This window comes from Hylaeus volcanicus, chromosome 8 (genome assembly GCF_026283585.1).
Source record: "Hylaeus volcanicus isolate JK05 chromosome 8, UHH_iyHylVolc1.0_haploid, whole genome shotgun sequence".
Taxonomy (NCBI): Eukaryota; Metazoa; Arthropoda; class Insecta; order Hymenoptera; family Colletidae; genus Hylaeus; species Hylaeus volcanicus.
This window is the reverse complement of record NC_071983.1, coordinates 6205160-6217777: the sequence shown is the minus strand read 5'-3', so window position 1 is coordinate 6217777 and position 12618 is coordinate 6205160. Positions and strand designations below refer to the sequence as shown.

The 12618-nt window shown below is 34.7% G+C and overlaps 5 protein-coding genes across 6 annotated transcripts in view; 2 read left to right on the top strand and 3 right to left on the bottom strand.

Moving 5' to 3' along the window:
* The first annotated feature begins 27 nt into the window (after positions 1–27).
* On the top strand, positions 28–7240 carry LOC128881538 (syntaxin-1A-like). Of its 2 annotated transcripts, none has more exons than XM_054132676.1 (9): positions 28–808; positions 1041–1136; positions 1232–1325; positions 1384–1458; positions 6231–6428; positions 6500–6579; positions 6661–6798; positions 6878–6988; positions 7061–7240. In XM_054132676.1, exons 1-9 carry the CDS (start codon positions 776–778, stop codon positions 7133–7135), a joined length of 900 nt encoding a protein of 299 aa, XP_053988651.1. In that variant the 5' UTR covers positions 28–775; the 3' UTR covers positions 7136–7240. The 2 variants fall into 2 exon arrangements, with proteins under 2 accessions (XP_053988651.1, XP_053988652.1); XM_054132677.1 differs by having other exon boundaries at positions 28–541; positions 7061–7238.
* On the bottom strand, positions 71–5870 carry LOC128881532 (condensin-2 complex subunit D3-like). Its single transcript, XM_054132665.1, has 2 exons — positions 2047–5870; positions 71–1990 (listed from the first exon to the last, which is right to left on the bottom strand). Exons 1-2 carry the CDS (start codon positions 5586–5588, stop codon positions 1540–1542), a joined length of 3993 nt encoding a protein of 1330 aa, XP_053988640.1. The 5' UTR covers positions 5589–5870; the 3' UTR covers positions 71–1539.
* Positions 7171–8735, bottom strand: LOC128881536 (lymphokine-activated killer T-cell-originated protein kinase). Its single transcript, XM_054132674.1, has 5 exons — positions 8468–8735; positions 8157–8393; positions 7777–8070; positions 7487–7705; positions 7171–7417 (listed from the first exon to the last, which is right to left on the bottom strand). The coding sequence occupies exons 1-5, from the start codon at positions 8589–8591 to the stop codon at positions 7260–7262; spliced, it is 1032 nt and encodes a 343-aa protein (XP_053988649.1). The 5' UTR covers positions 8592–8735; the 3' UTR covers positions 7171–7259.
* A 1768-nt stretch (positions 8736–10503) lies between these two features.
* Positions 10504–11592, bottom strand: LOC128881537 (uncharacterized). Its single transcript, XM_054132675.1, has 2 exons — positions 11458–11592; positions 10504–11383 (listed from the first exon to the last, which is right to left on the bottom strand). Exons 1-2 carry the CDS (start codon positions 11487–11489, stop codon positions 10504–10506), a joined length of 912 nt encoding a protein of 303 aa, XP_053988650.1. The 5' UTR covers positions 11490–11592.
* Positions 11593–12395: 803 nt separating this feature from the next.
* The window catches only part of LOC128881534 (probable G-protein coupled receptor B0563.6), a 3395-nt gene continuing 3172 nt past the window's right edge, over positions 12396–12618 (top strand). Inside the window, exon 1 of the mRNA XM_054132669.1 lies at positions 12396–12537. Within this exon, the coding sequence (XP_053988644.1) occupies positions 12515–12537 (23 nt within the window). The 5' untranslated portion in view covers positions 12396–12514. The remainder of the gene's footprint in view (positions 12538–12618) is intronic.

Below are 12618 nucleotides of genomic sequence, written 5' to 3'. Positions count from 1 at the left end.
TATACATAAATATCGAACGTTCTCGCTTTGCATGATATCACAGAATAGGTCAAATATTGGTAGAACTGTATCCGAATTTCAGCTGTACACTTTAATATAAAAATTACAATCAAGTATAATGTGTTAATTAAAAGCATTTTCTTCATTCTATACAAAATAGCTTATTTACTATACATTAAATATTATTTTAATAAATTTTTTCTCTTTAAGTCTAGCAACAATGTTAATAACTAATGGATGAATCCGTTACGTTGAATTTATTTACATAAATAAGCACCGCATTTAAATATTAATAGTTTCATACAGAAAGAACTTATATAAAGATCTACGTACACAGGTCTAACAGTTCTATCGCCTATGAAAAAAAAAAAGAAGGAAACCGATCATGTGTATCGAAAAAAAGTTATTACCGCAATGACAGAAAGAAAGGCTAAAAAAACGAAGCAAAGGTGCATAACTCGTGTTAAAGTCGTCCTTGTGCCCCATCTGCTAAGTGCCTGTTTCCTATTTCATTTCAGATGCAAAACATCTTCCAGTTAAGGTAATACACTTTAGTTGAGAAGTGCGTTAGATAGTTCAGTCCAGAGGATAAGCACAAAAGTTGAACTAATATTCGCAGACTAAATAGAGTCAATTATCAGTTAAAATGCTAACTTCACGACGAATTTTATCAAATATCTTTGTTGTACTGATAAGATAGATAACTGGACGTATACTTCGTGTATTGAATTTACGGAATTATCAGTTACACATTGATCCTCAAGCGATATTCACGATGGTTCGCGATCGAATAGCGGAGTTACACGCCGTTAGTATTTCATTACTCACGAAAATCAAGGATGAAAATTATTGCTTATAATGAAATGTTAAATTGAATAAAATTACATGTGGAAATGCCATTCACGTTAATATTATAATCTATAGGAACTACCATAGCAAACGTTGAACCACAAGTAGCTTCATTTCGAAAAGCTAATATACTTTTTACATTCCTTGAATACTATTTTCAATGTGTAATATTTATTTCTACTTCTCTTTAGGCACAAATGAATAACAATAAGTTCGGCAAGGGATTAATACAAGATATACACATCAACATATCTCGAAATAAAAAACTGCAGCAAGTATTTGATGAAGTATGTATTCCTATACATATGCACATAGTTAAGTCACCGTTTAAATATCACAGACTTTAAAATTGGCAGTAGACATATAAATAATGTTAATACAGGTTGAAGAAGTTCGTGGGTTAATTCAACTTATTGCCGAGAATATTTATATTGCGAAAGATTTACACAAAGATCCTTTAGTGCAGATAGATAAGGGTAAGAGCAAAGTATCAAATGTTTTGCCTATTATTTGAAAATAATTTTCACGTTTCAGATAAAAAGAAGGAATTGGAAACCCGCGCATCTACAATTTCACAAACGTTGTCTCGACTTCACCGAAAATTAGGAGGTACGTAAATTTTCCTTTGTATTTCTATAAATTGCACCATAAATAAAAATAAAGAAATAAAAATATTTTCTCTTACCTATCCTAATCAGACTCACTGTCATCTTGAACTTGGGCCATAAATTCTAGCGTTTTATGTTTAGAACTGTTTGATTTCCTTGTATATTGAAATAAAATGGAAGGTCTTCTACTTTTTAAAATATAGTCAGTGTTAGTATTGAAATCAGAGCAATTAGACAACGTTGTACTTGTGCTTGGACCAGGTTGCGAAGGTGAAGGTGGTTGTAAAATTGGCGTCGAAGATATAGGATGCCAACTATCTATAGAACTAGTTGGTGAAAGTGGTAGGTTAGGATTTAACGATGTACTTTTTGAAATACGAGAAATTGAAATACGTTCTAGCTGAATTGTAGGATGTAACTCAGACATTCTTGACTCTGAATTCCGGGTAGATTTACTCTGATTATTTGTTTCACACGGCAAACTTCCTTCTTCACTAGAGTCCTCATCCTCAAAACTAATATCTCCCACTTGCCTGAAATATATAATTAATAAGTAATTGATAATATATTAAACAGTATTTTTACGTACTTCTTGAACTGTTCCACTTCTTTTTCCAATTCAGGGTATTCATTTAGTATATTAATCAATTGATCTTTGCTATACTTTGAATATGTTTTAACCAAAAGTTTTTTTACATCATTTTCCAATGGAGATCTTAGAACTGATAACTTCTTTATCAGTTTTATTAATATAGGCAATAAAACTTCTAAACCATGTTTCTTCATTCCTTCAACAATAATAGTTATTGCATTAGTAGCTGGTGTAACTGCTTGAACTGTAGGTTCTTCAGATTCTTGTTGATCATCGTCGCCATGTTTGTGAAATGATGACGGTTGCAAACGATCATTACTAATTACATATAATGCATCCTTTAAAACACATGCTCCCTCCTCTTTCCTAACATCAACCAAATCAAGACAAATTCCACCGAATATTTGACTAGTTATTTTTACAAGTAACTTTATCTTTCCTGGAGGATCCAAGTGATCTAACATAAAGTCATAAATTGTTCGTCGTTTATCTTCATTTTTTTTCCCAGGAAGTGTTAATGCTTTTCTTTCCTTCTCACGCATTTTGTGATGACAAATTTTGTGCTGGGATTCATAATTGTTGTAATGATACATACTTTGTAAAAACTGTTGTGATATCAATGTTTTGTTCTTTGTTAAAAGTCTTTCTTCTATTAAGAAAATGGTTAATTCACGTATCACGTTGTCCGAATCTGATAACATTGTCAACATGTGAAAAAAAAATGGGCCCTTAACTTTTACATAATCTTCGAGAAGCAGCTGAATAAATATCACCATAATAACTTCTCGTACTTGCGGACTCGAATCCTTCATACTAACACACATATCTGACAAATAGGGTTCAACTATTGCAGTGAATCTAATACAAATATCGGCTAAAGCCTTTGCTGCGTTTATCTTCACAGCAATTTCGACAGCTGAATTCAGATTGGTTTCCTGTCTCATTAATCTACCAAATATCGGAACTACTTCTATCGCAACTTCGCGATCTCTTACAGCTTGCTGACCAAGAATAATAACTGCCGATGCTCGTATCTCTTGTATTTCCTTTATTGCTTCTGGCAAGACATCCCATTCTAGAAGCATCCCTTGTAAAATGCGTAATATTAATGGTGAAATTTTACAAGTACACAAAAGTGTAGTATGGCCTAACGTGAATATAGCTTTCAGATAGTTAGGTGCTGCTTCTATAGCCAGGCTTTCATTTTTAAAACCTTTAGTAATTTCTTTCTCGGAAATCTTGATCAGATTTAGCATATTTGACTCCAGTGAATTACTATCCTTATTAGGATTTAAATGCTGTATTATATTGTGTATAATGTCCAAGCAAACACTAATCAAACCAAAGTTGATTTTAAATTCCTGTATACATTTATAAATATATACATGAAGACACTCCAAAACTTCATTATCCAAGGACTTCCATGAATATCTTAAAACTTGCAGAACTAAGCTTGTATAAAAGTCATTCTCTTCCAAAATTTCTCTGTAATTCGATATATATTTATTCATATTTGGCAATTTCATATTTTCTGCCAGAGCAGCTAAAAAGATCCAAGCTCCTATGTTATTTTTCGTTCCGATATGAGACTGTATATTTTTGACTACAGAATTAGTAATAATACCAGTTTTAACCCATAGGTTACAAGCTTTCGATAAATGCCTTCGCATTTTCATGTTAGTTAATGTATTCAGAATTTTCCATGGCAAAGTACTTCCTGCAGTGTCACTACACATAGAAAAATCTACTATTCTGTTTAGCAGTAACTCTTGTAAATATTCCAGTACCTTTTCTTGTACTTTGATTTCTATATCAAATATTTGTGGAACAACAGTTTGTACCCACTCATCCAAAAGTAGAGAATTATCCGGGAACTGTTGCAAAATTTGAGATAAAACTTGCACAGCAAATCGGCGTACGGTTAATGTTGTATCTCTACATCGACGACTAATTACAGGTATCATTTCATTCATTAGAGGTGGAAACATTAAAATCAAATTTTTCAAAATCTGCAAGGTACTTCGTCGTATCATTGCTCTTTCATCCTCTATTCGTTCTGTTAGCATACTTATTAAAACATTTGAACCAGGTAATAAGTCAATATCTTTGCACAGGGCATCCTTGATATCATCAAATGATGGAAATGTTTTATTTGGATCAGAATCTTTGAACATAGTTTGAAATATTAATTTGTCTACTTCATTATTAGATTCTGTGAACTCTGCAATTATTGCCATGGCTTTTCCTCTCACCATATTTGAACAGTCCATGCATCTACTTAATACAATTGCAAGAAATACTTTTTTTGCTTGAAACTTTAGACTGTCTATCATGCTACAATCCATTAAAAAGTTTTCAATCAATAATTTTCCAATTATTTCTTGAGCAAATATTCTGAGAGGTATTTTACTATGATGCGATAATAGTATTACATTTTTAAAGCCTTCTAGTAAAATGTTTTGTTTACAAATTCCAACGACTTTTATCAATATACTAGCTTGCTTTTGACGAGCTTCAAGTCTATCTGGACAATGCAGCATCAAATGCTGTATTAGTGTTATAATAGCTATTTTAGCTTCTTTCTCGTGTACTTCCAATAAAATTTTCAAAAAATTTATAGTAGATTCACGTAAAATTACAATAGATTTTATTTGTGTGTCCATATGACTGCATAATAGACGAGGTAAAACATACTTTGCTATGATTGTTATAGTAACTTTAATAGCTCCATGCTTACTATCACATAATTCTTGCAAAGCTAAATAAGCATTTTTTATCAATGAAACTTCTATAGAACCTCTTTGCCTATTACTGTACTGAAAATCTACACAATCAGTTTCTACTTTTGTGACTTCAAGCAATCCATTAATAGTAACATCCAATGATTGCACATAATCCTTAAACCAAAATGATTTTATCATGATGGTAAGACTACAAATAGTTATATCTAAATTTTTTATCAAAGCTTCTCTTTCATTGGGTGAAAGGGTAATGTCGTGTACCGACTCATCCTTAATATTAAAGTCATCTAAATTCATTGTTTTGTTCCTTTTTTTGATCTGTGGTTGTAATAGCTCAGAGTTTACTTTCAGTGTTTCAATAGCTCTTTGATACAAGTTTGGATGAAATACATTAAATGCGCTGCTACCAGGAACAGCCAAGAGTATGAAATATAAATTAGTTGCATATAGACATGATTGCCTTGAGTCTCTTTCAGCATCTTTCTCCTGACCGCTCTTTATTACGTAACCCAATATAGTTAATAGAGCACGCACCTTTACATCCAAAATTATCAATGTACTCCAAGATATATCGGAGCAATGTTCAGAGTTATTTTGGTTTGTGTCTTCTGCCAGCCAGGTTTTTACAGCGATATAAGATTCATGTAAAAGCAGTCTCATGTCTTCGCTCTCCAAAAACATGAGGTACTCATCAGGTGGTTCCTTGTAGATCATAAATTCTGTATCCCAAACGGATTGAATCCAATCTTCACTTAAATCACTGAATTTAAAATCGTCAAATATTTTCAAGGACTCCATGGTAACAACTGTATTTGGTTTAAATCATTTTAAAACAAAACTACAATTATTATCACATTTCTTCAAATATCTTGCAAATGTAAACATAACCTTAACTTATCATGCGATAAAAAGAGTTACAGCCTCAGGTTATCATTTTCTGAGTGCGTATCGATAAGAAATTTGTAATTCCATTGTGGTGTGCACCATCAGAAAACTTTATTGAACGTTTACAGAAGAACATCTCGCTCAAAATATGAAACGTTCGACAAGGGACTGTGGCGTCCATTCGAAAGCGGGAAACTGTCCGACCAATTAGCTACGTTGTAAAGTGCAACGTAAACTTTGCACTTATTTTCAGACATTGTACATTTTTGCATATGTTGTCGCAAAGTATATGAATAATTTATATATCATACATAGTAATAAATACCCTTACAAATTAATCAAAATTATTTGCATAATACGATCGTATTAAGTACAAGAAATACTTTGAACATTGCTTATATTTTACGCGGGCAAAACCATTTATAAAAATTAATCAGGTCACATGAAATTAAAAAGATTATTGACAATTCAACATTAAGAGAAAAATAAACTTGGTATTATATGAATTTTTTTTTTAAATTAAAATTATTTAAATATTTATATACATCTTTGTAGAAATGGAAAAGGAAGTTGCTATCATTGATGATTCAAACCTATTCAATGAGACAGATAGGCCAATACATATTCGAATCAAAGCCTTACAATACGCGACCATGCTAAAATCGTTTTCCGAGCTTATAGAAGACTATAGCAGTTCTATGTTGAAATATTATGACAAATGCCATTCAGATTTAGAAAGGAAAAAAAAAATAGGTACGTTTTCACGAAGAATTTAAAACCATTTTTAGTTAAGCGTACTTATCTCTTTAGTCGCTTTTTTTTAGTCACGTATATTCCAAACGAAGAACAACTTGATTTAGAAGGGCTAATTGATTTTGAAGATGTTTCGGTATTTACTCAAAATGTAAGTGTCCAGATTATATATGTATATCTCTAAATTATTGTTTTGTTTGTGAAATGCAAATGTAAAATTTTTCATAAACAGTATTTAGAAGAAAGTAGAAATGCAAGACAACGGTTAGCGGATACAGAAACTAGACACAATGAATTAATAAAGCTCGAAAAATCTATAAGGGAAATTTTGCACATGCTTATTGAAATTGCAATTTATATCGATATACAAGTAAGCATAAACAACTATTAAACTATGATAAGTAAGTGTTAAATATACAAACATTTGAACTATTTGTTTTTTTTAACAGGGAGAACAAATAAAAAGTGTAGAATATTTTGCTAAAAGAACTGCGAGTAATGTTGATGGCGGTCGCAATGATCTTAAAAAAGCAAAAGAAAAAAGTGACAAATACAGAAAGGTATTTATAATAAAGATCGGTAATAGAATCTTCGCCTTTGGTAACTCTACTAATACAAACCTATTTTTCCAGAGAAAATATAAGTGTCTTATTATAATTGGTATAATAATTATTGTTCTTTTACTGGTAATGATAGTCACCTTTTAACGGTAATTATATTTTTATGAAAAACGAAATAGAAATTTTTATAAAAGTGAAAAATTTATTTTATTAACAATGACATACAGTATCCTTAATCTTTTTTGTAAAAAAAATGTAAAATAGAATAGGATCATTTAGACTTTTTACAGATATAATTTTCGAAATATTTACAAATACCTTTAGCACTTGGCCTAAGATTGTGATCTGAAGTAGTGCATGCAAAATATAACTCGAGTACTTTTTCATATTCTTTCCCTAGGTTAATGGCTGGTAATGGAGGACGAGTACCTGTAATTATTAATGTATTTTATTTGATATATTGATTTTTAAAGGTATCTTTAGATATGTAATACTTACCATACTTAGAACTGATCATTTCCTTAAGGAATACAATGCTATCATCCATATTGATACTGTGTTCATCATCCTTTGTTGTTTCTAAGTCTGTCATTGATTCATCAAATGAAGAATTCTCACTTTCTAGATCTCCTAGATGCGGTGTAGACAAAGCAATCATTTCCCAAATCACAAGACCGTACGCCCAAATATCTGCCTTATTTGTAACTGGACCATCCTCTAGAGAATACAATTTATAATTATTGCCTGTTACAGCTATTGGTATGTATGAATCCAAAAAAGGAACCAACCATTTATTATTTCAGGTGCACTCCAACACTCAGTCCCTACATACTTAAAATTTCCTTTTGACGTGTCAATTTCTAAAGATTCCTTAAGCGGGACAGACACTCCAAAATCACAAAGTTTAACAGTTTTGTAATCTTTGGAAAGCAACACATTATGGCTTTTTACATCGCCATGTAAAATATGAGCGGTATGATGTAAATATTCCAATCCTTTTACAATTTCGTTAGCAATTTTTAAAATGTCTTTGGCAGGAAACGAGTCTTCGCCAGCATCAAGTCTCTGTTCGATCATATCACCTAGAAAAATTATATTCTTTCTGTCAATAATTTGAAAGATAAAAACGACAAGAAGTTTTGTTTCCCTGTGCATTATTTTCGTATACCTAAAGAAGTGTCCAATTTCTCCATTGCTAAGCATGGTTCACCGTTCGCAACTTCGGTGAGTCCACGAAAACCGATAATGTTCGGATGATTTAGTTTACGAAGTATTTCTGCTTCGAGTCGAATGCGTTCATTGTACTTTTCGTGTTCCTGAATTTTGTAATTCCTTTTCTTTATTGCCCATGGCGATCGAGCAAAACCAACCTTCGGTGATCGTTCCAAACTAAACACAGAAACACCTAGAAACAAATTCGCGTATTAAAATAATATTAACGTAGATCGTTAACAAATTGAAATATCTGCGTCTCTTTACCACATCCGTAACCTATCTGTTCGAGAAATGGCGACGCCGGTATTTTAATAGGCGTTTGCAGTTCCGCGTTATCCTGGACTCTGCTTCTGTACCTGTTTGTCGTCGGTGTTTTAAACTCAGCCATTTTATTAATATTGTAAATGATATTTAATATCAAGGCAACAGGTTCTCTGTTCGATCCGGCTCGATCGAGCTTGGTTCAGCTTGGTTCGTTAATTTTTGAATTCTGTCGATATATCGATGGTACTGACTGCCCAGTACTGCCAACATGCCAACTTAAAATACTATCGCTAACGAAAGTGAGAGAAAGGATTCGAAAACTAACAATTCGAGGTCTTTCATAACGAGAATTATATAATAACAGTACATTATCGCAAGCACACTGTCTCAGATTGTAACTCATTTATCAACATTTCTAAAACTACCAACAACATTGCTCAACTTTGCCATGGGGCCAGTAATTCGCCATCTTTTATTCAAACTATTAATAGAATGTAAATACTTTTTCGTCGAGGTGTTTATTTTTTTTCCCGTCTACACGGCGAATATTAATGGTATATCGTATCTAAAGGTGAAGGATAAAACGGAAGCGAATTTCTGCATCATATACATAGTGCTAAGAGCGAATTTGTGTACGTGGTTACACATACATCATTTCAAGAAGATGCGATCTCTTCGATTTCAGCATTTATATTTAATTTATGTATAAAATATTTATTATATATATACATTGTATTTTATTAGGTAGACTGGAAAGTAATGTCGTTTGTGCAATTTTAAATCCTTGTTTATCACTCAACACCTCGTTGATTTTGATCGGTCATTGAACATTTGCACACTAGGTGGCTGTTGATAACGAGAGCGATTACATAATTGCTTAAAAATAGAAATTTATCAAAAATTTATTTGAATTTAGTGTAAAAGAAACGACATTACTTTTCAGTCTATCTACAGATAGTAATATATAGTATAATATATACTATTATAATAGTATTACTATCTCGAGCTCCTCAGACTAGAATCGTCTCTGTCGATAACGACAGACATCTGATTCCTTCAGGTATCGTTTGATTTATCAAGCAAAACTTCTCGCTCGCTCCCTCGAATTCAGCAATTTATTTAACCAGTTCTCGTTTCGTAGATCTCTCGCGGCCAAGATTCTGGGTGGCCTTTTGAATCGCCTCGAGCTGGCTCCGTTGACCAGGCGTTGTTCACGGATGAAGAATTCGAAGAATTGTCGGACTCTTTGGTTATCCCGTCGAAGTCTGAAGCATGACTTCGAGCGACGTGTTTAACATCCTCGATATCTTCCGGGTACGATTTTCTGAACGACGCCGACGCGTCGTCACGCTGTGACGCATTGAGCTTGCTCACCGAGCTTGCATTTTCGTTGGTCGCTCGAATAGATACCTTATCGAGCGTGAGAGCTGGCGCTAATGATGTTTTCCGCTCGGTAAGATCGTTTATTTTTTCAGACGCGGTTTTGGTCGCCGATGGAAACTTGTAGCTCGCGTTAGGATGCCGACCTCTGCTCGAGATCGCTCTCCCAGGAACCAATGGCTTGATATCTTCCACCTTCAACAACATACATATGTAAACTTATAGACACGGCTTCAGACAAATGCTTTGAAGCAAAGATAAAATCTATGTGACGTCACACGAGGGCAAAGTAACGACGGAACTTTGTCGTTGAGTCTTTAGTATACAGACTTTAGTGTATATATTTTGCTTTATTAATTGTTAACTTTAACTCTAATAATTTTAAATAATGCTCATCGTAACGTATTTTGGAAATAGTAATTTTGATATATTAAATATAAATTATATTATTTTCTTATAACTTGTTTTAGTTTTAAAGATAGTAAAAACAATACACAGATGTCAAGAGCAAAGTTATTTATTTATAATTATTGGTTACAAAATGAAAATAGGTTTGAATGTTGTAAAAATATTATCTTGTGACGTCACACGAGGGCATCTTTTCCCGTTATCTTTGCATCACTTCGATTCGTAGATCCGTGTATACAAGGCCCTGTCTACGAGTATGTATCGTCGAAGTCTTTCGCCATAATTTTCTTGTTTTGCTGCCTCCAGTATACACCTTCGAACGAAACTGGTTTCCTCGGAGACGTCCTATGACTGTGGAACCTCGTTACTTGACTGATCAGACCCATGTACGATGGCTCTTGGATGTCTTCTGCAAACTGACCCACTACCGGTCTTACGAATCGATCATTTCTCGTTGTCGTGGATTCTTCGCGTCTCGCACTTTGTACTTGAGGGCGGTAACGAAGAGTTGGAGTCATGTTAGATATTCTAACATACGATGGTCGCGGTTCTAAGGTCGATGCTGTCTTCTGAGGTTGCTGCCGTCGTGCAACGTGTTGCTGCAATGGCAGCTTCGGATTTTCGTACGCAAAACTCGTAGAATTTTCTATATATTCCGACACACCTTTGTAGTTTCCAATAGAAAGAGCACTATTAACGTCTTCCTTTTTCGTAGCATTCACACTCAGCTCACTGTGATCTTCGTAAGATCGAGGGTTCGAGCTTAGCGTGGGTACATCTGTGGATGATTCATCAGGTTCCAATTTACTCGTCGAGGATCCCTCGAGAGTTTCTTCAACCTGCATCGAATCGGATGCGCTCAATATTTCATTGAAATCTGCTTCGTCCTCGAGTTTGTTCCTCTGATCTTGCACATTCCCGCTCGTCTCTGCAAATTCGATTGCTGTTGGAACCGTGGGGCAACATCTCGCGAAATCTTCGTTTTCACAAGGCAATATCGACACCTGGCTGTCGTTGTAACGGAGCTCGGATTTATCAAGGCATTCGGAGACAGATCGACAAGGACAGGAACCAACCGTGGCCAAGATCCTCGGCGCACCTATGCAGACGTCGACGAATTGCACTATCCTGAACAGAGATAAAGATAATTAGAAACGAATCCTTGATCTCGTGTATCACGGATACCAGAACTCGATCGTCACCAGAATATGTGTCCTATCACTCTCGGTTTCATGATGTCACCGACTCGTCCCGTTCATTAGAATCGGTCAGCACGATTTGTTTCAAAATTAAGAGGCGACCAGCGATTTCACGTTGAATTTATACCGGTCGACCCCACTCGATTCTTGATATTTGGCAATCTATAGTCCATCGTATTAGTCGGCTGTCCTTTTCAGAAAATAGCACGGAGAAAGCGGAGGTTTAAAAATCGATTTAAGGTAATTGCATCGAGATAGTCACGTTAAAACGAATAATTGGAAAAAATAGTCTCGCACATAGTCTGTACATTCAAATTAAATCTACACTGTCAAATTTTCTTCATTGAACGTCCCTTTGTATGTAAAAAAAAAAGTGTGAATAACAAACACTAATTATATCTGGAAATTATACGCGTTAGAAAAATACATTAGCTGGACCAGACTCCCCCCTTAATCAAAGAACAAGCAAGTGAAGTTTTACTAAAATGCCCCGTTAAATAGATCCACGAAACAACCACTTTGAATCGTTCTTTGGCATACGTGGGTCGTCTTATCGATACGCGACGATCTTTCAAACGTTCATCTCGATCGTTTCGCATCATCGATCGTTTCGCATCATCGATCCCGCGATGGATCTCGATGGTGCATCGGACGGTACGTCGGACGTGGATCCAGTTCGCGATATTAGTTTCCCACGGGACGCGGTTTTATCGAATCTTTAACCGCGTTAGGCGGACGAAGGACACCGGAATATAATTATAATGTCCAAGTAAATACTTCGGGGTGTAACAATAAGTGAACCGTCTGCAGAGCATGCGCCATATCGGCTTTTACGCGAGGTAACTCGGTGGTGAGTTCATCGGGGGGGTTGGATCTCGCAGAACTTGTTGTGCACCTTGACGCGACGCTTTCAGCGCAAGTGGCTACAAATGATCGCGATAGAACGCGCGCGATAAAAATATTTAATGACAACGGCGAAGTCTTTGAACGTGGTGCATCTTGGACGGTGGTTTTTGAAACGCGTTACAATTTTCTGTAACGCATAGTTTCGGTATTCGCTATGTTGACGGGAATTCTGAAAGGGTACGTTTTTCTTTGTTTAAAAATAAAAAGAGAGAGAGAGAGAGAGAGAGAGAGAGAGAGAGAGAGAGAGAGAGAGAGAGA

Bases quoted from the DNA above. Each gene is read 5' to 3' on its own strand.
- LOC128881538 (XM_054132676.1), top strand. From the start codon at position 776: ATGGTTCGCGATCGAATAGCGGAGTTACACGCC. The intron at 1,137-1,231 runs GTATGTATTCCT...ATGTTAATACAG, and splicing joins TGCAGCAAGTATTTGATGAA to GTTGAAGAAGTTCGTGGGTT. The intron at 6,429-6,499 runs GTACGTTTTCAC...GCTTTTTTTTAG, and splicing joins AGAAAGGAAAAAAAAAATAG to TCACGTATATTCCAAACGAA.
- LOC128881532 (XM_054132665.1), bottom strand. From the start codon at position 5,588: ATGGAGTCCTTGAAAATATTTGACGATTTTAAATTCAGTGATTTAAGT. The intron at 1,991-2,046 runs GTACGTAAAAAT...TATATATTTCAG, and splicing joins GAAGTGGAACAGTTCAAGAA to GCAAGTGGGAGATATTAGTT.
- LOC128881537 (XM_054132675.1), bottom strand. From the start codon at position 11,489: ATGAAACCGAGAGTGATAGGACACATATTCTG. The intron at 11,384-11,457 runs GTGACGATCGAG...ATCTCTGTTCAG, and splicing joins GTGATAGGACACATATTCTG to GATAGTGCAATTCGTCGACG.
- LOC128881536 (XM_054132674.1), bottom strand. From the start codon at position 8,591: ATGGCTGAGTTTAAAACACCGACGACAAACAGGTACAGAAGCAGAGTC. The intron at 7,706-7,776 runs GTTGGTTCCTTT...TGTATTCTCTAG, and splicing joins TGCACCTGAAATAATAAATG to AGGATGGTCCAGTTACAAAT. The intron at 7,418-7,486 runs GTAAGTATTACA...TAATAATTACAG, and splicing joins AATGATCAGTTCTAAGTATG to GTACTCGTCCTCCATTACCA.